The sequence below is a fragment of the Cucurbitaria berberidis genome (assembly GCF_010015615.1).
Source record: "Cucurbitaria berberidis CBS 394.84 unplaced genomic scaffold K460scaffold_5, whole genome shotgun sequence".
Classification (NCBI taxonomy): Eukaryota; Fungi; Ascomycota; class Dothideomycetes; order Pleosporales; family Cucurbitariaceae; genus Cucurbitaria; species Cucurbitaria berberidis.
In genome coordinates this window covers 679,822-703,212 of record NW_024468939.1, presented here as the reverse complement: position 1 = coordinate 703,212, position 23,391 = coordinate 679,822, and the positions used below count along the sequence as shown (strand labels likewise).

The window sequence follows — 23,391 nt, the reverse complement described above, 5'->3', positions numbered from 1 at the left end:
TGATCTGCACAAAAGGGTATTGTGCTGTGGGCAGAAATAGCGGTGTCTTTTGCAGGTGATAACGTTGCGCCTAGTTTCTTTGTCGCAAGCAGCCTCGCGTAAGGTATTCCTCCGAGGCTTCCATGCAGGAATCGAACATACAGGTCGGATCAGGTCCAGGTGTGCAGTAGGCGTACGTGTCCGACATCGTCATAGGCACTCGCGCAGACGTGGCTTTATCTTAGTTCGATATCGTGAAGAAACGATGATGCTCTGGTGGCACTTCTGGATGGAGCTAGCCGGATTCGGTTATAAAACCCACTTCTTCGCATCCCACTTCTGAACCAATGTGGGGTAATCGTAGATGTGCCTATCGCCTAGCCTCAACATGCTCATGACGGGTTTATAGCAAAGTGCTCCTGCCCAAGCTTGCTACTGACGATGATTCGAATCAATGCAGGTAGCTTCTCTATTGCCCTCCCAACTTTTCCCGCAATCGGGCGCCCTCCCATAGGGGGTCATGGCGATCAAAATTGGAGGCTCAACTGTTGTGGCTGGCCAATCAGCCTCGTCTTGATGCAGGCCACGGGGCAGAACGTTAGAAGTCCAATCCATGGCTGGCCGAAATTCGGCACCTAGGCGCACACTTGCCTTATTCCCAACCACCAACAACGCGCTTTTATCAGCTGCTATCTTGGCCCCTGTCTGATAGGCAATGGTCCTATCGGCTGTGTCATCACCCTATCACGCGCATTTAGAAGGTCGCTTCCGCAATCGTTGGGATCCGCATCAAAAGTTCTATCATTGCGCACTGGAAATCGCCCTATCGTCCACTGACATTTCCAGCTCTCGTCCCTCGCCTTACAAACAAAAATGCCCGTATTGGCTCAAGGGAGTGCTATCGCCAAAGACCTGAAAGTGAAAAAGACTAAATCTAGGAACGGATGCGGTCGATGCAAGCTCAAGAGGGTAATGCTGAAGACATGTATAGCCTCTTTATGGATATCTGCTGACAGTGGCAAAGCTTAAATGCGACGAGACCGCCCCCGGTTGCTTGCAGTGCAAGAAGAGGAACGTCGACTGCCCTGGGTATGAGAAGACCTTGAAGTGGTCCACCAAATATGAGGTTTACAGGCCTCTCCAGTTCAAGTTTCCATCGCACAACCCCAGTTCAACGCCCAACGTCAAGTCACAGGACTTGAAAGTTACCGAGTCTTCTCTTCCACAGAACGTCGCGAGTGGTATCGAAGCCTTAGCTGCCGTGCTCCCTGCAGGCAAGAAGAACGTAGCACCTGGACAGGAAGATACCCCTAAGCAAGCGTCACCGCCTGTTCCCTCACCACCTGGCCTTGAGGAGCCTACCCAAGAATCCGAAGATGACAGTTCTCCCCGGGACTTTGAACCTTTTCATATGGAGGATATCGATGTCGTAGACCCCATCATGCTCGGGGGCCTCGTTGATGCTATTCCACTTCCACATGATGACTTTGACTTCGATCCCTTCGACAGCCTTGACTTCGACTCTGGTTCATTGGATGACCTCACATTTAACACCGAAGATGTCATGCAAAAACAAGATTTGCCATCTTTATCTACCTCTTCAGTCTTGACTACCCGGGAATCCAGTCGAGAATCCAGTCCTAGGCTCTCGCGTTCATTGCTCCTTGACTTCTACCGTCTTCCAAGCCCTTCGCCTGACGCAGCGTCACCGGATGACGTTGAGTCGCTCCTTATTCAGCATTATTTCAAAGACGTTTGCGCTGTTTTCTCTTCTTTCGATTCCATTCTTAACCCTTTCCGGACTACTATTGGTCGTATTTATCAGGACTCTCCTTCGATCAAGTACGCTATTCAATCCATGGCCGCGGCCCACCTGGCCAACACGTTCCCTAATATGACCACAATCGGCGTTGAGATGCAGCGCAAGGCCCGCGATGCTTTAGATGTAGAGCTTCCTCTTGCTCAGAGCGGCCAAGCAAACGCCACCAAGACCTTTTTAAGCATCATGTTGCTTGGTCTCACCACCTCATGGCACGACAGCAGTGCCCTTGGTACAGATTATCTATCTACCGCACGAAGCTTGATCCTACCGAAGCTTCTGAGCCGATCCGATAAAGTTGAAACCCAGCGAGAGACACAATTCTTTGAGGAGTCTTTAATCCATTGGGAGATGCTAATGGGCTTCGTGACAGAAGATACTATGAGCTTCTCCCCTCCTTCAGGACTGCGCTCTCGTGCAGTTTCTAAGAAGAATGCACCTGCTGCTCGGAGACCAGATGGTAAAATTGTCCCACATCCCTGGACTGGCATTGCACCTATGGTCCAATTCCTTTTCGCTGAAGTCGGCCGCTTAGTACGGAGGGAACGGTCGTTAAACCGAGACTCTGCTATGGACTTTCGACGAAGACAGGAAAACCTTCACAACGCTACATCATTGGAAGAAGACCTCCTCGTCGTGAAGTATCCATCGGTGGATGAGGTCGCCGACACTGGCGACGAGCGCACTCCAAAGGAACACTTCGTCGTCATGGCTGAAGCCTATCGCTGTGCTGGTCTACTTGAGCTCTACCGTGCCTTCCCTTCGATCTTGCGCAAACGTCTGAGCACCGACGAGTTCAGCGGAACTGCTAGCGTTGACTTTCAATTTCCTATGCCACGATTCGAGACGCCATACGAAGACACGGATATAAAGTTATGGCTGAACTCGCTTGCCATGCACATCCTTCAATCCATTGAGTCTCTTCCCTCTTCGTCGGGCACCTTTTGCGTTCAACCACTTCTACTTGTTGTAGCTGCTTCCGAATTAAAGTTCGTCTCCTCTGTGGACTTCTTCGATGTCCACGCCAATGACCTGAAGATCAATTCCGCTCGGGAGTTCGTCATCAGGCGGTTACAGGAGTTTTCTCTAAGACTACCTAACAAACCCCTTCGCCAGATGATCCGACTCATCCAAGAGACATGGCGGCGATCTGACGATGGACAAGACGCGTTTTGGATTGATGTTATGAACGAAAAGAGATGGCATACGATCATGTGATTTACATCACTGTCATCACCGTTTTTTTCACGCATCTAGGTTCAAAGATTGCTTGAGTCGCGCACCACTGTGCGTCTAATCGCCGATTTCGCCTTCACCTTTTGTATACGACGCATTCACGACCTTATAGCGACTTTCCCCGGCCCTGGCGTTCAACAAATCATACCTACTTTCCGCCCTTCCTCGACAGTTTTCGACATTCGTTAATGGCCACCTTCCGGACTCCGCCAGTATGACTGTACGCAGTCTTCGATACGAACTTCAATGTACGGCGTCCACTTATAGAACGTTCGGCTCAGCATCCCGGTGATGTTTGATGTGGAGTTTGTCCTTCTGCGAAACCCTAATACGATCCCATAATTGCGACACTACGATTGCCTACTGCATCAACCCTAATTGAAACACCCATCTGCGATGCTCTATCACGACATCCTCCTCGACCTCCCATTACGATACCCAGCTGCGATCAGCCCACTGCAATGCCTTCCCACGATCCCTATACACTACAATTGTACGATACCCTCCTGCGATATTATCATGCGATTCCTGTTACGATACTCTCACGCGAGCTGTTCCTCTGGCCATCTACCAAGATGCCCATAGCGACAACCCGATCGAATGCCCAAGCAACACTAATACTGTGCCAACACGCTCTACCCATGTACACTACGTCTCCTTTCCCTGGGCAGGTAAGATAGATGCATCACGTGTTCTTAGCTACGACTACCTCTTCATACCACCCTACATTCTACTTTGCGCCCACCATTTCCGGCCCAGCCTTCCCAGCCTGTTACTCCTTGGTCCACGTTTCATAGTTTCTGCATTGATTTGCTTGGTTTGTTTGCGATTTTGGAAAGACACTTTTGATGGCTGTACATAGTCTCTTGCATGGCGTTTTGCTTCACGATACCCATTTGTTTTTCTCATGTTTTAATACCCATGTTGCATTGTTTTACAATATACCCAGCGAAGGATCGCCAGAGAGAGAAGAGACTGAAAAGGCGACACTAGAAAGAGGACAAAATTCCTTGTTTGAAGTCAGGGCAAGACTATGCCACTTGGTGGATAAAACCCCATGGCGGACACATCATGGTAGGTAAAACCGCATGGTGAAAAGAGGAGGAACAAGATTGTTGGCCTCCTGTATGGATTTCCCATGATCGCACTTCGTTAGCGTACATAAGCGTGTTCACTTCGCCCAAGCATCGCTGAGAACGCATGCAAAGGCAGTTGGAGTAAGCGCAGGCGGGAACAGTGGACTACATTCATCCTTTCTGTGATGTGTGCAAAATCACATCACAGGTCTATACGCCTCATCGTCATCGTCTTCCTCATACGCAATGAACTCTCGTTTCCCACTCGATGACTGCGTAATAAAGTATCGCGTCGAGTCATAAGCCCGTAACTTCTTCTCTGCTCCAGGACTAAACACCGCATCTGTAACAGGGTTCGGAGTAGGGATGGCTAGAAGGTGCCTCTCCGTGCCCAGAAGCCGCAAACTGCTCTTCTCGGATACGTCTTCTACATCGCAATCTTTATTCCGTCGGTTCATCCTTGTTTACGTTAGTGACTTGGATTAGAAGAGGAAACTGGGTTTAGGGGTCGCCATACCATCGCATTCCTAGATGTACACCTTCCGCTACGCATGCGAGGATCGCAACAGCGATGATAAGTTGAAGAGCCCAGAGATTGACAAAGGTGCTTTGGTACGTAGAGAAAGGTTCGGGTTCAGAGCGACATATTATTCTCTGGTGCGGCCGCGACGTTGGTCGTGGCTCGTAATCGCGACGGTGTAGATTCTTCTGGATGCCATTCCGCGCTGGCAAATCGAGAGTGATGGTAGTTGCTATCGGTAGATGGTCGTCATTTTTAGATGACCTGGATTGGCCTATATAAGATTCATAGAGCTCTGGCTTGGTGTCCTGGAAGTCTTCGAGTTCTGCGCCAAGATTGTAACAAATGTCGGGTGTCGATGGGCTTGGCGACGGGTCTGATGGTGTCCAGTGGGCGTTTGAAGGAGTGTATTTCGCGGGCAATGGCGCATGTGAGACAATTGTACAGTGACACTGTGTTCGTGTAGGGGCTGCTATTGTTGAAGCTGATAAGAAGATTGTGGATAGAACGAGCGATGTTGTTGATGTGACGAACATTTTGGCGAAAGTGAATTTTAGGTGTTGAGTGCAAATCAAGCCGGAAGGTATAGGCAATGTTATATGTTGCAGGCAGAAGTAAGGCCTCAATCGGTATGATACGACAATTTGGAGATCTCCGAAGGATGGGGCGTAGACTGTTTGGGGGCCAAGATGTCAAACGTTCACTCGTACTTGGCAACGGTCAATGCCTACTAGGATGGATCTACCCAGGTGTTTGGAAAGTCGTCAAAGAAGGTGATAGGTGCCTCTTATAAGGTACCCCCGTCGTCTTCCCACCTGCTTGTAATCATCGTCGGCAGCCTAGTTCCCTCTGCAGTGTGGTTGTTACACGGCGCCCGTAAGGATCCGACGCGGGTGAGGCAGACTTCAGTGTGAAATTATGAGTGCCGTAATGAGACTGGCGCGCAATGAGTATCCATGGAGATGTACCTTCAGCGCGCCACGGCTGACAACCAGCCCAGTTCCAGGGCGTCTTTTATTCCTACCCAGCCTGTTTGTGTTGGCAGTCTAGCTTGTATAGGAGCACTCAGCCTCAGTAAAAAATGTGCTCGCAGGGGAGGAGAGGAACAGGCCTGGATCTTCAGCGCACGGGCGTTTTGGCTGCAGAAGGCGCAGCTGGGGAGCTTATTTTGGGAGCACCGCAGGTCACCCAGCGGCTCGACGTGATTAATGACAATACTCGCGCGATTGCATCTTTTTTTTCCAGTCGATAGTTACCTGCTATCAGAGTTTCGGACTCGCTATCCAAGCCTTCCGTCGCTACGTCGAGCGCATGATCTTTGCGCTCAGGGGCCCTACAACATTTACGGGTCGCGAAACAATACCCAGCATGCAGACCCAGACGGTACGCCCCGAATCACTAATAATCGAAGGTGCTACCAAGACCACTCATACATGAGGCTAGACTGCTATCGTCTGGCCTATTTTAGCGTGGAATGCTCTATCAATACCGATCGTGTGCACTTCTTCTCTAGTCAGCAGGCCTACGAGATCCCAATGCCGACTTCAACCGATTTCAAGGTTTCAAAGAGCCCTCCAGGACTCTTATCGCGCCACAATTATACGAAAAGACGGTCTTGCGAGCGTCAAACCCCACTTACAGCGCGACGTGAAGCAAGTTCGAGTCGCACAGACCCGGGCGATAAGTGGAGTGTTTGTGCCTCCGCCCTGTCCAAAACCAACCCCTCACGCGGAGAATCAAACTATAAACGTCGGGTAAGCTTGCCAGCTTTTTCATCGCGAAACATATTGGTAGGGACCCGCGAAAAGATCATCGTGCTAAGCAATGCCGCGCAAATTCAACGAGGATAAGCATATTCTGTTTCACCATGGTGGGCCAACCCTTGCGTAGATGTCAGCTCGTGGCGTTGTGCAACGAAACACAGCTGCTGCACGGTTTGAATGTACCTGAAGCACGATAACAGCTTGAGAGACATCGTAGAGAAGTCTGAACACCTGCTGCAGCAGCAATGGCACCACAAGCAAACGGTGGGTACGATATGAGGGGCCACCCCAGCAGATATTCGCTAGAAATGGCAGTCGTTCGATTCATGCAAACACCAGGTATAAGTGCCGGAGTTTCACATTCCTTGCGAAACCTGCACACGTCGTCTCCACGTACAACCATCGTGGGACAACATAAGTTTAGACGGAACCCCACTTTATCATCGTATTTTGGTCTCGAGATATGTACACCTGTTTTTGGTTTTGGCTTTCCCATACGCTGGCGATATCGGCATCCAAAAATGCCAGCCGCTCACATTCTTATGCTTTGAATATCTCAATCGGGAACGCATCAGCAACCGCTTGATACCCGGCAGCATTCGGATGCAGCCCATCTCCTCCGTTGTACTTGGCATCCAGTTGCTCTGGATTGTTCTTGTTCGCAAGTATACCCGCCAGATCTACCGTATGGTCGAAGGTCTTGCTTTCCAAGATCCACTTGTTTACTCGCTTTCTCGTCTTCTCCCTTTCCGTGCCCTGGTAGCTGTTCCCCCCAAAGGGCATGATTGTGCCGCCGATGGTTACATAGCCGGCTTTCTTTGCATCGGTGACGATTTGGGTAAAGGCCTTGATGAGCTGGTCGCCAATAGAGGTTTGTGTCGAAGCACTGTTCGCACCGCCTCCAATGTCGTTTACGCCTTCGAAGATCATCACCCACTTTACGCCTGGTTGCTCTATCGCATCACGCTTGTATCGTGTTAGGAGTGTAGGTCCGAGGCCGCCACTCAGAACGGTATTGCCGCCTGCGGCTTGGTTGCAGATGGCGACGTTGGTGTAGTTGGACTTTTGGAGCCGTGCTAGGACGAGATCGGGCCACCTGTCTCGTGGTCAGGCTGTACTTTATAGCATAGAGTGAGAATTTTACCGGTTGTTCTTGTTATCATCGGAGCCCCTGCCATCTGTGATGCTGTCGCCGAGGATGATCAAAGAGTGCGTATCCGCGGGAACATAAGCTTGCACAGCGCTAACAAAGTACCTATAGCCTCATCAGTATACATATTCAACAGCCTCTTCGTTCAAGGCGACGCACCAATGCACACTCGATGTACCCGAGAAAGTGGTGGCGTTGACCTTGTTCCCACTCACGAACCAACTCGTTGTCCTGCTCCCCGGATGTCCCGTGATACTGCTTCCACTCTGACCTTGCTGGCTATACAAACTGACCGTAATCATGCTCTGCGGCTGAACTTCGAAGGAAATCTCATCGCTGATGACAACCTGGCCTCTGGGGACGGTAAAGCTACTCTTCCCACCCACTGTGATGGCTGCTAATGGCGACGCTTGGATTCCACTGACGCCTGCAGCGCCGCCAGTAGGGAGTCCTACAGACCCTTCGGTGATAGGGAGGTCGGATCCACCAAAAGTATTGGATATGGCAATCTTGATCTTGGGCGCACCAACGGACATGTGAAGGGTTTGGCGGAGGGTCGCATCCTTTAGCACGCCTCCTGAGCTCTAGAAGATTGTCAATTCTGTAAGTAAGCAGAGGTGACCAAGGTCAGGTTGGTGACGTACGAACGGCGACGGTGGCATATTACCAGATTCCACAAGCTGTGGCATGCTAGTCCACGTATCGATCCAGTGGTATCCATCTTGTCGTTTGTCAACGCTCTCGATAGCAAGGCCATTTGCCGTAGGAGATAGTCCAGTGAGTGTCGCGAGCGCAACCGAAAGTAGGGAGGTGTAGAACATGTTGATCAGATTTCCTCCTACTAAGATCACTGCCTAACGACATAGGTGCGACATTTATAGGCAACGAGCAGTTCATAGAGGTTTCATTCATAGTGCTTGCAAACTAAGTGATCTCTGAAGTCCTATTGCATATTGCAATATGCGTATCAATCTGGAAAGAAAAAAAATCGTAATTCCGGGACTTCGATGTCAAGTGGGGGTCTGCTAGAGGACGGGAGTCCTTGAGGCTAATTTAATATTGCGGGGGTGTAGAAGGGCGCTACTAAATAGCCGGTCTTTTCGTCCTCGGAGATAAGTAAGAGCAGCACAACTCTCTGTTCCTGTGATCATAGACATTAGAGGAATCCGTATTGCGTGCGGCGAATAGGAGGAGAGCCGTACGCGAAACTATCTATACAAGATAATAGTTTGATTGCCACTTGAAATCAGCGACGTGTTCATGTCTTGCCATAACAGAGAATGCAATATCACGAGCCACGCAAACTAAAAAGGAGATATTGGAGAACGAACCCTCTTTTCTGCGCTCGTGTCATAAAAAGAACCGCGAGTCAACATGTAGTGGAAGAGCGCAGAGCGAGGCTTGGCGAAGCCATTGGGAGCGATATTAATGACTAAGACACACTAACCGTGTGGGCATAGTCACCCTCTAGTTATCTCGTATCTATCACTTGTACGAAGCTTCACCATTGTTAGTGCCAAACTACTTTAGTTCCTATGAAAACGAACTTCTTCGTCATGTCGACCCCGCTTTAAAGCTGCGGCACGTAGACTGTTCTGAGAACCACCGATACGCAAGACCGAATGCAATGACGCCCCCTATTCAAAGTGGACCATAATCACTAGAGCGCATCAAGACGTCACCACTATCTGATAAGTATGGAGTTTCAGGAGGTAGCAAATAGGGTGCTGAAGATCGATATCTCGGCATTCTTTTGATAAATCCCGTGGGACGAGTTCCTGGGATGGAGTCACGTTTCGAAGGTCCTGCCTTTGAGGACCCGAGCTACTACGGATCCTAAAGAGACAGGTTTAGCTAGTAAATTTGTTCGGTTTCGGCTCCCCTACAAAGTATGCTAAAGTTAAAATTGGTGCTTAACTAGTGCATGAGGGATATGAAATCATAATATATAGCCCTACTGCACCCTCGGGATATCTTAACTTCGGTTTCATTTCTTAAATATCAATACTACACAATACCCGTACTACCATTTCATCAGGTAGATTACAATCCTGACAATGTTCGACAAGAAGAGGGCTTTACTAGCGCTCTTTGTCTATTGGCCACTTTGTCTTTCCGCCGCAGCTACCCCGGTATTGTCTTTCGTGGGCACATTTGATAACGCTACACGGATTGGGCCTCATCAAGACGTAGCCCTCAAAGTACTACCACAAAGCCTGAGCAGACCTGGACCCAAGAATAGACAGATTGCCAATTTCACGGAGAATCCAAGCTGTGGATTAGTGGTACCAACGACGGAAAGCTGGAAGCAGTATCATACGGAGATCAAAAAGTGGTTCGAAGAACAATGGGTTCTATTCCAGAAGAATCCCGGCTACAAATCCCTACCGCTCTACTTACGCGATCAATTTGCTCCCAACGCGGCACCAAGCTCTCAATTCTGCGATACTTTCGGAACATGCAGTATCATCAGCTGTAGTAACTTGAAGGAAGACCTCTCTCAGCACGACAAACAGATGGCCTACTTTGTCTTTGAACAGATATCTGGGCTTGATCACATGTTTCACCGCATGAGCGTCGGCATTGATGACGCGGCAGACTACACCTTGGGCAGATCGAACGAGCTTGTTAGGCAATTTACTAGTGCGTCGCGGATAGAGAAGAAGCTAAAGGAGAACCGAAAGACGGAACAGCTTATAATGTCCATTGTACAAGCTTATGGACTTCTCGGCGCTGGCTATGTGGGCCTTGATATACCAGTGATTCCCTTCAAAGAGGTGTTCTTATTCGAGTTGAATATCTACCTTGGTATCTCACATGTCCTTAATACTGCCTGGGGCGAAGTGCCAAATATCGATGGCGACCTGGAGGCCTCCTTTCGCGGTTCGTTGAACGAGCTTCAGCACAGAAGTACGCAGTGCATTACCCAGGAAATGCGAGACTTCATGTCTGGGGAGACAAACCGTCTGGAGCAGAACATGTCCAGCATTATGAAAGGAGAAGACTTCTTCGCACCTGACCCAAATCTGACGATCAGGGTCAAACGAGACTGTGAGAAGATCATGTTTGCGGTCGCCGTGAATGCGCTATGGCGATTTGATAGAGCTTATATCCTCGACACAGACGCACCGCCATCCGGCTGTGAGTCCGACACGCGCGGGCCCTCTCAGAATCGCGTCTGTCTCCCCGAGTTCTCGAAAAAAACTTTCTGGCTTTATGCTCTCAACCCATCTCAAGAGGGCGATACAAGTGATCAAGCGCAGGCATCTGGACCAATAGGCTACCGAAATTTCTTCAACGAGACCGAGCGATATTATAACATCACAATGAAAGATATCGTCCGCTCTTCTTTATTCACACATCAAAACGGCCTCCAAGAGGCTATCGAAAAGATCGATTTCAAACGTATGGGTGAGGCGGCTTCTGGAAATAAGACCCTCGGGAAAGTGCCTGCCACGTTCACGGTTCCTGTCTGTCGTAACCCAGGAGGCGAGTCCATAACGAGCGTATGGTCGGACAAAGGTCGCAACTATCCGTGCATGTGCGGCGAATTTGGCTGGAATGACGGCACATGGTCGATCCAAAAGGACGAGACTAAGAAATTCTTGGAGTTTAGTAGTTTTATGTTCTCTGAAGATTGGGAAGACTACTGCTCTAGTCATAATCACTGCAAGGGCCAAAATGACATCGACTGGCATTCCGATTTTGAAAGAATGCGCAAGGAGGGCGATCCTGAGATCCCCGAAGACTTAAAGCATCCTTTCAAGAAATGTAAAGAGTCGAAGAAGCATAGCATTGGTGACCCAGATAAGGACTTTGACAACAAGACTAGGGCGGCTGTGGAGCAGGACATGGGAGACGAAAAAGGTGTAAAGCTCATCTAGACCTCTTGCGGGGATGCAACAATGGATGGTGGAGTACCGCAACGCAAGACGTGGAGCAGGACATGAATAAGTGTTTTTGAACAGCTGCAACGGAGTGAGTTCCAAGATTCAGGACGTGAGTATTCTATGTTGCGTAATGGATGGTCCTTTCTAGCTGCCAGTCTTGTACCCAGTTTTGCTTTCTAATCTCGAGATTCAAGCTTCAATCAATCCTTTGTGGATTATCAAGTCAGGCTCCACACTGATTGGCTCCACGTACACAATACTCTCTCTTGTCTGCTCAAAATGTACACTGCCGTATCTTAATAGCTCTCCAAAGGTTCCAGGCTCTGTATCTTTGCCTTCGTTTTCTGGCTGATCTAGCAAAGCCCCACAATGAATCGAATGCGTCAGGCCCTTCCCATGCGTGATCTTCTGCATAGTGCTCTTCGTCAACAGCGTCCACGCTGTCTCCTTGGCTTTTTTGTATTCTTCGCTTCCGGGATCAGCATCTCGTCTCGTGATCAATACTTTGAACAGATCTTCGCCTTTGTACCCCACAATCTGCTCGGCAGGGAAATCCTCTAGCCCGACATCAAATACTAGAACCTTATTAGCCCAGTAATGGACACCATCAAAGCCCCCGTTAGGTTCTTGCAGCCAAGTTAGGCGGATCCAAGCAAGGCATTGCCCAGTGTATCCCATCACAGTCTGCTCATCGACCTTGAAGTCCCACTTGAAGCCACGCGCCTCTGCTTGGGCGAACTTGAAGTCTTTCATGAACGCAATCAGGGGTGATTGTATCACACCAGTGAAATCAGTGCGACCTTTCCAGAGGTGGACGAAGAGGTCATGCCTGTCTTGATAGTGAGCGCTCGAAATCCTGTTATTGCAGAAAAGACCGGCCTACCACTTCTTGATGAACAGATCGCCTTTTCTGGATGCAACAAAGTGGTTCGCCGTATACTGTTCGAACATCCACGGAATACTAATAGTGTAAGGACTATTCTCATCCGCAAGCTGATTCCAGCAAACTTTGTCCAAATTCCGAAATAGAACATTTCCAACATCCATCCAAGCACCGCCGTATGCATACAGCGCTGCACCACGTAGGAAGTCCGCGCTATGAGGTCCAACATACGGCCCGGTCATCGTTCCTGAGACGAAGGCTTCGGGTAGCTCTTCAGGTGCGATCCACGTCAATGCATGGTTGGGTGACCCAGGAACGGTGTCGAGCACTCGTACGGTCCAGTCGGAGCCATGAAGGCGCACCCAGTTAATGATGTTGCGCTGGCTGTGAAAGTTGAGGTGCGGAGTCAGTGTCCGTCTCGCATTCACCTTTTACATATATACTTACCACCAGCTCGGCATAGATTGAATGCCGGAGTGCCAATACGTCCATATGTTCTTCTCGGAAGTGATGGGTGCATGTTTCGTCAGAGAGGCGACTATTTCGACATCGGTGCGTTTATCCTTTGCGTCAACGTAGCGAAGCTGCGACTTGTACTCTTCTGGGATAGAAATTGACTGTTCGGACATCGCTAATGCTTGTAGTCTAATGTAGATAGATTATTTGAAGAGGTCAATCGTGGAACGAAAGGTTGAGGTTAATGACGGCTGCAGGAACCTCTTATACCCTCATATCAACATCACAGGAACTAACATAATGCCAATCTTGACTACCCAGGTAAAACGAAAGATGTAATAAGCGCTATGTATTAGGGCTTACATCAGATTAACCTTGAGGGGTTTAGCGATGCTGATGTAGTAAGAGCTAGTGATGAAAACGAGCACTGCTAACAGGTCGCAATTAATCTCCAAACCATTAGCCGCGTTCCACCGAGAAGTGCGACTGGAGCCTTACTCCTGCTCTCTAAGCCTAGCCTTTTGTAACTCAATGGGGCATACGCAATACCTTGAAGCAAAAGATATGCGAGATCTTCGGAGGAAAACGCTCGCGAACATTTGTCTCAGCAGACAGTTTATGTGTAATAGGTATTCATGTAGCTAAGTCACTCCGCGGATGTCATGTGCATCCACCCAGGCCTTGGTACAAAATGTACCTTAATAGCTCAAAGAATTTGCTAGAACGGTTTTGCGCTCTCCACTCAGGTATTTTTTGCCCTGTAACCCGCCGTAGCCCCTCATGTGCCTGCCGGTCTCGACCTCGCTTGCTCCAGCTGAGCTCTTCCTGCTTCAATAATGTTCTTAGTCGTATCCAAGCAATTTCTCATCACATCAATATCAATCTCCAAAGTGGCCTGTCCCTCCAGCGTCTGCGATTCTCCATGTGCTGCCTTTTCTAAGGCCTGAATACCGCCCGTGAGCTCGCTACAACACTTTTCTGCCTCATCAATCGCCGGCGCATACTTTTGGATAGTGATGCGATACCTCTCTGCCCATACTTGTTGCATGGTGGCTTTTTGGTTTGCCGAAACGTAGCTTAACATTTCTGCGTCGATTGTGTCATCGAGGGCAACAAGATGGCCTTCCGCTGCTTCGAGTTCATGCCACGTAGTGTTGACTTGCTGGCGGAGAGAATAAAATGTTTCGCTGACCGGAGGACGGGGATTATTGAGGTCTACCATAACATCCAGATGTGCAGCACGGAACGTGACACCTGTTTTCGAGTGGCTTTTGGGCTGTCCGGTTGCTGCTTCGTTGTCCATTTTCGGTATGCGATGTGTGAAACTTTTCGAAGAGCTTAGTTGATGCGGTTGTGCTGAGATGGCCTTGTTTGGAGTCGTTCTGTTATCTATGTTATTATACAAAGTTTCACCTATAGTGAAAGTGAAGTTAGCGTGAACGTGAGTCTGGAAGGATCTAGTGCTATGGTGTTTCTATCGACGAGTTAGTAATTGTTCCGCGTAGGGGTTTGAAAACCGAGATTTACCAGAGAAGTATCGATTTCGCATTAAAGATAGTGTCTGTGGCATTAGAATCAGTTGAGTTGCCATTATTACTTTCACTCTTACTAGATATCCAATACTATGGTGGTTACTAAGTGTGAGCTTGACTGCCCAGGAATCTTCGTTTGCCTTCACCTTCCTCAAAAACATTGATGTTGAATTGAATGCACTAGCCTTGCATCTACTACGCTGGTGCCTTTATTATTGTTTCCGACTCCTTCCAAGTATCTCCTACTTTGCATATCGCCTGCCATCTCTCAACTTGATCTTCAGCTATGATGCACGGGGGAAACTCAGGTACAAGACAGGTACAACCCGTAGATCAACCAGCAGCGCCAGCTTGTGAGCAAGGTCACATTACCGGCTGGAGAGTTGACTATGATACAGGTGAAAGGTTTGGCCTACTCTATCCTCTTTAACATGACAGCTAATCAAAGTACCTTCAGAATCGCCATTGAGGCCAACGTCTTCCACCACAGAGAAACAATCGAGAAATCGTATGCACACTCAACTCTCAGCGACACACTTCCTCTGCACCGCGACTGGCCTGAAATCACAACACTGGACCTCTCTGAGATAAAGTCTCACTTCCATCGCCTGACCAGTTGCTGCGCGATGGCCTGCGATACCTTCGACGTCACACTCATGGATTTGGAGACGCATAATCAGATATTCCTGCGCACACGCACACCGGCGAGCCATAGTGACATCACAGAGTATCTATGCACATACACGGCTACCCAGAAGGCCGGTGGCAGAATATTCGGGCCTCAGAGTCAATATCGTAACGCCATGAAGACACTGCGCCTCTTCGTCACCGATCTGATCGAAGCTCTATTGAGGAAGGGCGAGATGAGAGGAAGAATGGAGAAAAATGTCAGCTTTATCAATAAGCAGGTTAACGAAAAGGAAGATGTGATTAGTAAATCGCTACGTGGGCTTGTTGACGAGACGAGCAAGGGAGGAGAGAAATTTGCCTTGGTAATGTATACGAACAACGTCAGGGAGAGGTTCAGATATTGGCAGGCGGAGGAGAAGAAGTTGAAACAGTGTGCTGGAGAGTGCATCGGGCTTTACTCTGACCCGTAGGGCCGATATGTGGTACGGCTCTCCAGTTCTTCTACCCTAGCGGAAATGCGTGACAAGGAGGGAGAAAGGTCCTCCGATTGAAGAATATACTATCGCGGAGTAGATCGAATAAGAGAATGTTAAGAAACGAGTGGGCTTGAAAATTCTCATGGAGATCGCCTACTAGTGAGCAGATGAGAATTGGATCATGAGCGGGTACCATGTGTAGCAGTTTTGACGGATTTCTAAACAACGATCCTATCGAAAGAAGTGAGGCCCCATACAAGAGACACCGTTTTTATGTAGTAGCTACAATATCCATAGACGAACGAAAAGATCTTAGCCTAGATATGCATCTATCTCTATCCTCTTATCAGATCTTGTGGAACCTCTGCCCTTCATAAATTCAACAAAATTGTACTATCACAACGGGAACACGACTTTTCAATGCGAAATGGATTAGATATGTAAAGCTTTTCATTCGTGAGTCCTGCAACCTGGTTGCAGGAGGAAGAATGCTTGATAGAGATGATCTACGTAAATACTGCGAACTGTCGCAGAATAAATCAAGAACGCAAAGGACCAACCGCTAATTTGCATGTTTTGCACGACTCGTAGCGAAGTATATAGGGAAAGGGCTATGCCCGCGGCCGGCATCGCTCGCTTAAGAAGTTCTCAGCTCCCTGCTTGACGACTAAAATTATCGTGAAGGTTTCGTCGTGCTCTGTCAAGAAGGTGCTGGTATGATGCCCCTACAACTCCTCATCTGGGTCGCATGCGGTAGGCATAGCCATTCGTGGGCGATCGGAAGGGGGCATGGTAACGAGAGGGGCGGCTTGCGTGGGCGTGGAGTCGAGGTCCATCATATCGACGTCTACAGTTGGCGCAGGAAGGCGAGTCTAGAACGTAGTTAGATTATGTAGCATAAAGTTGGCGAATACTATACGTACCCTGGGAACCGCGATGTTGCGGCCAAGTAGAATCTTCTTCGATGGAGCAGATCCATCGTCACCAAGACCGCGCTTACGCTTTATCCTAGGACTGGATATCGCGCCAGTGCGATTAGAGTTATCGAGAGGCGTGGATTCACCACTAGAGCCCCTACGGCGCGATCCGAAGATGATGTTGCTTACATCTACGCCCGCCTCCTGGAGGTAGAGGGCTTGCTTGTCTAAGGAAACATCTGATGTCGCAGCCTCATTTTGCTGTATCTGAACTTTGGATGTGTCTATGGTGTCTTGCAGGCTAGTCGAGTTGTCCCCGTCATTGTTGTAGATGATGACATCGTCGGAAGTAGACTCCTTGTCGACACCCTTTGAGACGATAACACCTGACCTTTGAGCGCTCCTCTGCTTCTCTCGGGAGGACTCTTTCTTGGATGTCACTACCCTTCTTGCGACACCCTTCTCACCTTCTTTCCGCAGGCCGAGGTAACCGTCGTGGTGTGCCGCCTTTGTAGTTCGTGCCAGAGAGCTGGAGTCGTCCTTCTTAGACTCGGTGGAGCCGCTCTTGTGGTTGTGGTTGGTCGAGGTCGCACTAGCATCGTTCACTGGCTCCTGCTTCTCAACACGAATCTCCCTAGCTACTGCTCGGCTCTTGGGCTCCTTCTTCTCGTTGGCCGCTTCAACTCTCACAACCTTCCTTGCGGAATGCTCTTGCTTTGCGGCTACTCCTACAGCGGACGCAGTCTTCTTTGACACCGACTGTCCAACAATACGGTACCGGATCTTCTTGTTTGCTTCAGCCGCTGGCTGAACCCAGCCCATTGGACGCTGAGTACCTGTCACCTTGGGAGCAGCTGGCTTTGCGGCCGCAGACGTCTTCGTGCGGTTCGTCGAATCCGTTAACGGGCGAGGTTGTGTAGCCAGAGCCTCCTTGGTGGTGTGAGTGGGCTTCGACTTCGTATCGGTGTGCCTTTCAGCAACGGAAGGTTTTGTGGAAGCGACACGCGGCCTTATGCGGCTGTTGTCTCTCGCAGTAGTGGGCTCCTGGCGGTTGGTGGATGCTTTTGACTTCGCAGCCTTGGTGGCAAGCTGTTTCTGGTCGGCAAGCTGCATAAGGTCAGCTTGAAGTTCACTCATGATCATCACGAGTACATACCTTTGTGCGATCAGTACCGGCAACAGTCTTCTCGTTATCCGGTTGACGATCTCGAGCACTTATCAGGTTACCTTGTAACCGCTCCAACAACTCGCCAACCTTCATCTTGGAATCCGCACTGTTCAAAACCTGCATTAGCTGCAGGATGATACCCTGCTGGCTCTTGGCAGTCTTTGGTACAACACTCTCCGCCTTTAGGTCGGAGATGATCTTCTGCGTCGTCGTTATCTCGTCGCGCTTGATAGATAGTTGCACCTCGACGATCGGTTGTACGAGGGCGAGTTGGGTAGCGATGGCTATCTTAGTCTCACAGTCGGGGAGGCTTGCGGCTTGTTGGGACACGAGGTGTATCGCGTCGTTGACAGTGCTGAGATCGGAAACGTCACTGTTCTTGTCCGCGAGGACACGCTCCCATGCTGGGGTGACCTTTCTCGACCAGTCGATGGACTGCGTGGGAATGGGGATGCGCGAGGTAGTACGCGCAGCGTCTTGAGCGGTGTTGTTCTGTGCAGAAGCCATGTTGTTTCCGGTGACTTGGTAGAGGAAGTCGAGGGAAGTGGATGGATGATGTAGGATTGCTGAGGGTGTATATAGCTTGTACTGACGAGCTTGGTAGAGGTTGAGGCGGGGTAGAGTGAGAAGGAGGTCAGGAGGAGGGAAACGGAAGCAGTATATGGGAGAGGGACTTGTGCGCGTGGAGTGAAAGCGGCACGCGCCCAGAATCGTGGGGGGAACAGAGTATTTCGTCATTGAAATGCAAACGAGAATTTTTGAGAGCGCTGAGTGAAAGAATCATAGGGCATAGGGCACTACCATACTGGGCATGAACGCGTGACAATAGCAGATGACTCGAGACGACGTGGATGCAAGGTGATATTTTATTGTTACTGTACTTGCTTCAGCTACGAAAGAGAGCTAAAGGAAGCAATCTACTATGTGATGAAAACACCAGAGTAATCAGGGCTATTCTGGTAGACCAGTAGAGAGAATCTGACTGTCACACTAGAAGTATCGCTTCGGGCCGGGGCGCATCCTGGTGGTGGTGACCTTGTCAGGAGATTTTGGGACTTCACTGGCAGTGCCTTGAACAGCGGCCTGTGTCTTCGGCTTGGACTTCTTCTCTAGCTCATCTCCTTCCTCGCGCTTGCGCTTCAGGTCAGGATTTGCGACCACGCGCTTCTGTATATCCGTTCTGTGAGCGTGTCTGAGCCGGCGCAAATAATCATCGACGTCCGCATTGTTCTTCTGAGAAGGGTCCACCTTGGTCGTCTGAGAAGGCATCACCTTGCTGACCTGGGGCTTTGGCGGCGGTGGCATGAGGACCTTAGTTTTATCGAAAAGCATGAAGTATACCAATTCGTCGAATGAACGGCCCTGTTCGTCCCTGAAGTCATCAAATTCGTCGATATGTTGGCCCATGGTGACACCTTTTCGACCGTACATTGGTCGGCCTCGGGGATTGCGGCGAACGGTGCCAGTTGAAGTGCTGGTCTTGATTTCTCCGATCAGGTTCATTACCTTGGATGGCATAGCGATTGTGGAGTTCTTCTTAGCGGTCGTTGGGATTCTTGAATGGATACTTGGGAACGGATTCTGGTAGTGTTGAAGTTGCTTGGTATATAGCAGAGTCGCCGTGTGGGTATTCTGACCGAGTTGAGGGTGTGAGCAATCAATACGTCGGGTGAGTCGTTTAATTAGAGAAAGAAAGAGAAAGCCTAAGAGGGCTGTTTGTGAGTAAAGCACGGGGGAAAACGCCCGGTGATCAGAAGTCCAGTTGGTGAATCAAGAATACAGTGAAGTGAAGTGAAAGACCGCGCTGCGGTGAGGATAGTGAATGGTGTGCAATAGCTGGGTATATCGACAATATGAGTTTCATGATTGCTAGATGCTGGCAAATTCCTGTGTAGGTTAGAATTAGTATTACAAGCCGCGTAGGGCATCTTGAATGTGCAGCAACGACGCTATGGATGGAGCAGAGTGTGGAGAGAGGATGTGACGTTTTAAAGTTGGGAAAGTGGCTCCGCGGCGTCCAATAAAGACCCCGGTCATGACATTTTGGGGCCACATTTCGGCTTGGCGGAGTTCCCCACAATGACCACCATCGCCCTCCGCCACCTTCCTTGAAAGCCATTGCACGTTCAACTGCTCCTTGTATATTCACACACACTTCAGAAACGCTCCATATAGACCCACATACTTCAAAATGAAGGTCACCATCCTCCTTGCGTTAGCCACAGCTGCTGTCGCCGACATCATCAATAATGAGGTAGGCTTCACCGACTCCACCCCATGTACCGCCGGCTAACACGCCCACAGCACCTCAAGACCGAAGTCATCACCCCCGCAGAGTGCGTCCGCAAGACCAAGGCTGGCGACAAGATCAATGTCCACTACCGCGGTACCCTCACCGACGGCAGCGAGTTCGACGCTTCATACAACCGCGGCCAGCCTCTCAGCTTTACCGTAGGCCAAGGGCAGGTCATTAAGGGCTGGGATCAGGGACTGCTCGACATGTGCCCTGGCGAGAAGAGGAAGTTGACCATCCAGCCCGACTGGGCATATGGGTCGCGGGGAGCTGGGCCTATTCCTGCAAACAGCGTCTTGAGTAAGTTGGACTGGAGCAATGGGTTGAGTAGGAGAACGACGGCTGACATGAGATAGTCTTTGAGTCGGAGCTGGTATCAATCGATGGCGTCAAGGACGAGCTATAAACGTTGATTGCCGTCTGGAACGACCGGTACAAGGAAAAGGTTTGCTGGGAGTGATACAATCTGCGCTCAAGCATCAGGTGGCGTTTGATGAGAAGGCGGGGGCGATACCCATCGATAGAGTCTTAAAGCTGGATCAACGCATGTTACGATGTATATCACGAAAACTATGAACTATATACGAAGGCAGTACCAAAAGCTAATGCCTATACGTGGCATACATAACCGCGGGGTTCGCAGACCAACAGGAAAGAATCAACGCCACAAGCACCTCGGTACCTTGACTAGTATGCACTTATTTACGCGGAGTACATTTTTCCGTCTATCTATTGATCTCGTCATCGACTTTCCTCTTCTCCGCCTTATCGGCTTTTCTGGCTGGGCAATCTTCAGCCCAATAGCGTTCATCGCGTGTGCAAGCTTCACTCGGTAGGGCGCTGTCTCTGCGCTCTTGTGTTCGCTCCGACCTTCATGGCTTCATCAATTCCTTATGTGCCTTCGGTGAAAGCTCGAGGCTGTCATCACCACCGTGGGTTTCAGGGTTCTGTCATTTCAATGTCTCCTTTGACTTGGGGGGTCGGCTTGGACTTCCATTGTCTGGGCCTTGGTGGACTGAGGCTTCAGATAATTCATTGTGTCATTGTTCTCACCTTTTGTCTTATTATTTTTGTCTTGCAGTTTTATTGTTCTCGTCCTATTGTTTCACACTGCACAATGGCACCACGGAGCATTCAACACTGGTGTGGAGCACTTTTTCACTTTCACTGGCAAAAGAATTGCGACACGCGTTAACTCCCGCAGCTATTGCCTGTATAAGTAAGCTCTTTCTTTCTCTCTACCCATTGATTCACCACCACGTTCGAACGCGATAGTTTTCAACCACCGACCTTGTACAAAATTTCAGCATAAATCGACCTGCGCACCCAATCAGCACAAATATACCTCCTGGTAGCACCTGTGTCTCACTCTCAACAACAAAATGTCCAACCCTGGTACCGCTAAGCCCATCGGCATCAAGAAGGTCAAAGTCGCAAACAAAGGCTCGCAGATCAAGAAATGGGCTGGTATAATTGATACTGCGACCAAAACCGACACACCTACTACTCCGACGCCCTTCTCTCAAGCGGAAGACGATCTATCTACACAACAGGCGAGCGTCAAGAAGGCCAAGGCCGAGGGTGTCTTAAAGTCTTCAGTTAAGGAGCGGATCGAAGAGGAAGCCACTGACCATACCGTCGCGTCTTCTACTTCCCCTCCCCGCGCGCTCAAAACGAAGCCGACCACGAAGCAGGATGACTTTGACCTCTTTCCTACAGAGCGAGATACACTTGAGCCTAAGATGAAGAAGCGTGACGAAGATTCGGAGCGCCGCGACCAAGCCATATCTCGAGCGCCTCGCGTTCCTAATATCCCGAACAAATTCCCCAAGGCAAAGCTAGGCGCCCTTCCTCCCGACACGCCAGTGAAGAAAGCTCCTGAAGTGGAGAAAGTCGCTCCAAATCTTGCCCAGTCTATCTCTCTACAGCGGATGAAAGACGACGCCATGGCAACGCTGGAGCAACGCCGTAAGTCACTGGTTGCGGCCTGTGCTGCCATCGAGCCTTTGAAAGCGGGGAGCAAAGCTGTGAAGAAGGCAGTCGACCTTTTGGAGCAGCAGATCAAGGCAATAGATGCCGACACCGCGAAGCTGCGCCTGTTTGGCCGTGGGTTCAAAACCCGTAGCATCAAGGGCAGTGACTCACAGGCAAGAACTTACCCTTATTATACATCTAATCATTACTAACAGCTGATAGACATTTGTGGCCTTGGCCTCCTGGGGTCTCAGCGTCGAGAGGCACTTCGCACCGAAGGATGATGACGAGCCTGTGGCTGCCGTCGAGAAATCGTCGGTGGTACATGAAGCTTCCCTTGACGAAGTAGTCATAGCTGAACTCTTCGGCAATAACGAAGTCGAGAAGAAGCCGCTTCCCCTCACAAGTAACGACAAAGCTCAGGACACAGAGGTAAGCTCTTTATACATACCACCAAGTTACACTATCCCCTCTGGTTCCCCATACTGATAGATATCCTCTAGGTCACCGATACGACACCGAAAGCGCCCAAAGCTCAGGTGAAGCCTGCTACCCCCAGGCCTCGGGCCCAGGCCAGCTTCATGTTTAATTCCAAGCGAAAGGACCCGAATGCCTCTATCTCGCGCCCACTACAATCAATGCCCGCAGTTGACCGCGCGAAAGCTACCACCACCAGTATGATAGACAGTATAGCGGCACGTCATGCAGAAATGAAGAGTGAAAAGGCAGAAAAGAAGCAGACGGGAACAAAGAAGGAGGCCACAAAGACGGAGGTAACGAAGAAGGCGGCAGGAGGTACGAAGACAACTCGACGCGTCTACAAAGACTCAAACGGAAACTTGAATATTCGGAAAGGGAAAGCTTTGTCTTGCGCAGCAGGAGAGAAGCGCAAGCGTGGAGATGTCTTGAAGCTGCCGAATAAGCGTGCAGCTATCGAGGGACGTGATTTTGCTTCTCTGAGGGTAAGTTCGTTTGTTTTCTGGGAAATTTTGGAGATGATACTAATTGATATAGGCTCGTCGTGCGATGTCGACCGCAGATCCTATGGAAATGGACGTCGCTCCAGCACTTCCACTTTCCACTTTCTCCTACACATTATAGGCGTAACATGGCGTTATCTGCAAGACAGGGTATCTTAGATGGTAGTAGATTCTTTTTCACTGATCCATGAATTAGTCTATTTGCGCCGTCGGTAATCATCTCCGTGTCTCTTTCATCTTCTCCTCGTCCTCCCATTTTGTCAACCACAACCACGGTGGCGAGTGTATCATGAGTGTAAAAACGATGCACACTCACGGTCTTAGGAAATTTAATAATCATACCAGCCCTCATATTTTGCGTCACATGGGTTTTTTCATCTCTAGCATTACACAACCCTGCCTCCTCTCCTGTCTTAATATCTTTTTCAACTGGTAAATTTATCCTATACTCCACTAGTTAGATTTCGCGGCATTCTTGAGGTTGGCTATATCCTCAGGACTGACTAAACGCGCAAAAGCATGGTAGTACCTTCAAGGCCGCAGCAGCTGCGTCCAACTCCATCCAATTCAGATACATCCCAAACAATCGGAACAGGCTATCCAGATGTCACTCATGATGGCATTGATACAGCTCTTGCGTATTTATAAT

General features: G+C 49.6%; 12 protein-coding genes across 12 annotated transcripts; 6 read left to right on the top strand and 6 right to left on the bottom strand.

Annotated features, from left to right (window-relative positions):
• Positions 1-852: 852 nt before the first annotated feature.
• On the top strand, positions 853-3,016 carry K460DRAFT_292461 (uncharacterized protein; the record flags this gene model as incomplete). The annotated part of the gene is made up of 2 exons (XM_040929355.1): positions 853-948; positions 1,004-3,016. The coding sequence occupies 2 exons, from the start codon at positions 853-855 to the stop codon at positions 3,014-3,016; spliced, it is 2,109 nt and encodes a 702-aa protein (XP_040784145.1).
• A 1,247-nt stretch (positions 3,017-4,263) lies between these two features.
• Positions 4,264-5,326, bottom strand: K460DRAFT_369591 (uncharacterized protein). The gene is made up of 2 exons (XM_040933987.1): positions 4,628-5,326; positions 4,264-4,569 (listed from the first exon to the last, which is right to left on the bottom strand). The coding sequence occupies exons 1-2, from the start codon at positions 5,164-5,166 to the stop codon at positions 4,308-4,310; spliced, it is 801 nt and encodes a 266-aa protein (XP_040784144.1). The 5' UTR covers positions 5,167-5,326; the 3' UTR covers positions 4,264-4,307.
• Positions 5,327-5,708: 382 nt separating this feature from the next.
• On the top strand, positions 5,709-6,707 carry K460DRAFT_169547 (uncharacterized protein). Its single transcript, XM_040926946.1, has one exon. The coding sequence runs from the start codon at positions 5,839-5,841 to the stop codon at positions 6,478-6,480; it is 642 nt and encodes a 213-aa protein (XP_040784143.1). The 5' UTR covers positions 5,709-5,838; the 3' UTR covers positions 6,481-6,707.
• On the bottom strand, positions 6,461-8,364 carry K460DRAFT_388485 (lipolytic enzyme; the record flags this gene model as incomplete). Its single annotated transcript, XM_040935695.1, has 4 exons — positions 6,461-7,489; positions 7,538-7,648; positions 7,703-8,127; positions 8,188-8,364. 4 exons carry the CDS (start codon positions 8,362-8,364, stop codon positions 6,934-6,936), a joined length of 1,269 nt encoding a protein of 422 aa, XP_040784142.1. The 3' UTR covers positions 6,461-6,933.
• Positions 8,365-9,600: 1,236 nt separating this feature from the next.
• On the top strand, positions 9,601-11,427 carry K460DRAFT_293247 (uncharacterized protein; the record flags this gene model as incomplete). Its single annotated transcript, XM_040929400.1, has 2 exons — positions 9,601-10,119; positions 10,204-11,427. The coding sequence occupies 2 exons, from the start codon at positions 9,601-9,603 to the stop codon at positions 11,425-11,427; spliced, it is 1,743 nt and encodes a 580-aa protein (XP_040784141.1).
• A 496-nt stretch (positions 11,428-11,923) lies between these two features.
• Positions 11,924-12,952, bottom strand: K460DRAFT_388484 (uncharacterized protein; the record flags this gene model as incomplete). The annotated part of the gene is made up of 3 exons (XM_040935694.1): positions 12,764-12,952; positions 12,317-12,700; positions 11,924-12,262 (listed from the first exon to the last, which is right to left on the bottom strand). Coding segments are annotated over exons 1-3 (903 nt in total), but the record flags the coding sequence as incomplete, so codon positions are not given.
• Positions 12,953-13,550: 598 nt separating this feature from the next.
• K460DRAFT_409036 (uncharacterized protein) lies at positions 13,551-14,075 on the bottom strand (the record flags this gene model as incomplete). Its single annotated transcript, XM_040937214.1, has 1 exon — positions 13,551-14,075. The coding sequence occupies one exon, from the start codon at positions 14,073-14,075 to the stop codon at positions 13,551-13,553; it is 525 nt and encodes a 174-aa protein (XP_040784139.1).
• A 515-nt stretch (positions 14,076-14,590) lies between these two features.
• On the top strand, positions 14,591-15,404 carry K460DRAFT_358313 (uncharacterized protein; the record flags this gene model as incomplete). Its single annotated transcript, XM_040932095.1, has 2 exons — positions 14,591-14,657; positions 14,710-15,404. 2 exons carry the CDS (start codon positions 14,591-14,593, stop codon positions 15,402-15,404), a joined length of 762 nt encoding a protein of 253 aa, XP_040784138.1.
• A 731-nt stretch (positions 15,405-16,135) lies between these two features.
• K460DRAFT_358312 (uncharacterized protein) lies at positions 16,136-18,002 on the bottom strand (the record flags this gene model as incomplete). The annotated part of the gene is made up of 3 exons (XM_040932094.1): positions 16,136-16,282; positions 16,334-17,434; positions 17,484-18,002. 3 exons carry the CDS (start codon positions 18,000-18,002, stop codon positions 16,136-16,138), a joined length of 1,767 nt encoding a protein of 588 aa, XP_040784137.1.
• A 483-nt stretch (positions 18,003-18,485) lies between these two features.
• Positions 18,486-19,013, bottom strand: K460DRAFT_409033 (uncharacterized protein; the record flags this gene model as incomplete). The annotated part of the gene is made up of 1 exon (XM_040937213.1): positions 18,486-19,013. The coding sequence occupies one exon, from the start codon at positions 19,011-19,013 to the stop codon at positions 18,486-18,488; it is 528 nt and encodes a 175-aa protein (XP_040784136.1).
• Positions 19,014-19,686: 673 nt separating this feature from the next.
• Positions 19,687-20,688, top strand: K460DRAFT_388483 (uncharacterized protein; the record flags this gene model as incomplete). The annotated part of the gene is made up of 3 exons (XM_040935693.1): positions 19,687-19,749; positions 19,800-20,088; positions 20,145-20,688. 3 exons carry the CDS (start codon positions 19,687-19,689, stop codon positions 20,192-20,194), a joined length of 402 nt encoding a protein of 133 aa, XP_040784135.1. The 3' UTR covers positions 20,195-20,688.
• Positions 20,689-21,170: 482 nt separating this feature from the next.
• K460DRAFT_434671 (uncharacterized protein) lies at positions 21,171-23,331 on the top strand (the record flags this gene model as incomplete). Its single annotated transcript, XM_040938387.1, has 4 exons — positions 21,171-21,815; positions 21,985-22,194; positions 22,266-22,724; positions 22,777-23,331. The coding sequence occupies 4 exons, from the start codon at positions 21,171-21,173 to the stop codon at positions 22,861-22,863; spliced, it is 1,401 nt and encodes a 466-aa protein (XP_040784134.1). The 3' UTR covers positions 22,864-23,331.
• Between the last annotated feature and the right edge of the window lie 60 nt (positions 23,332-23,391).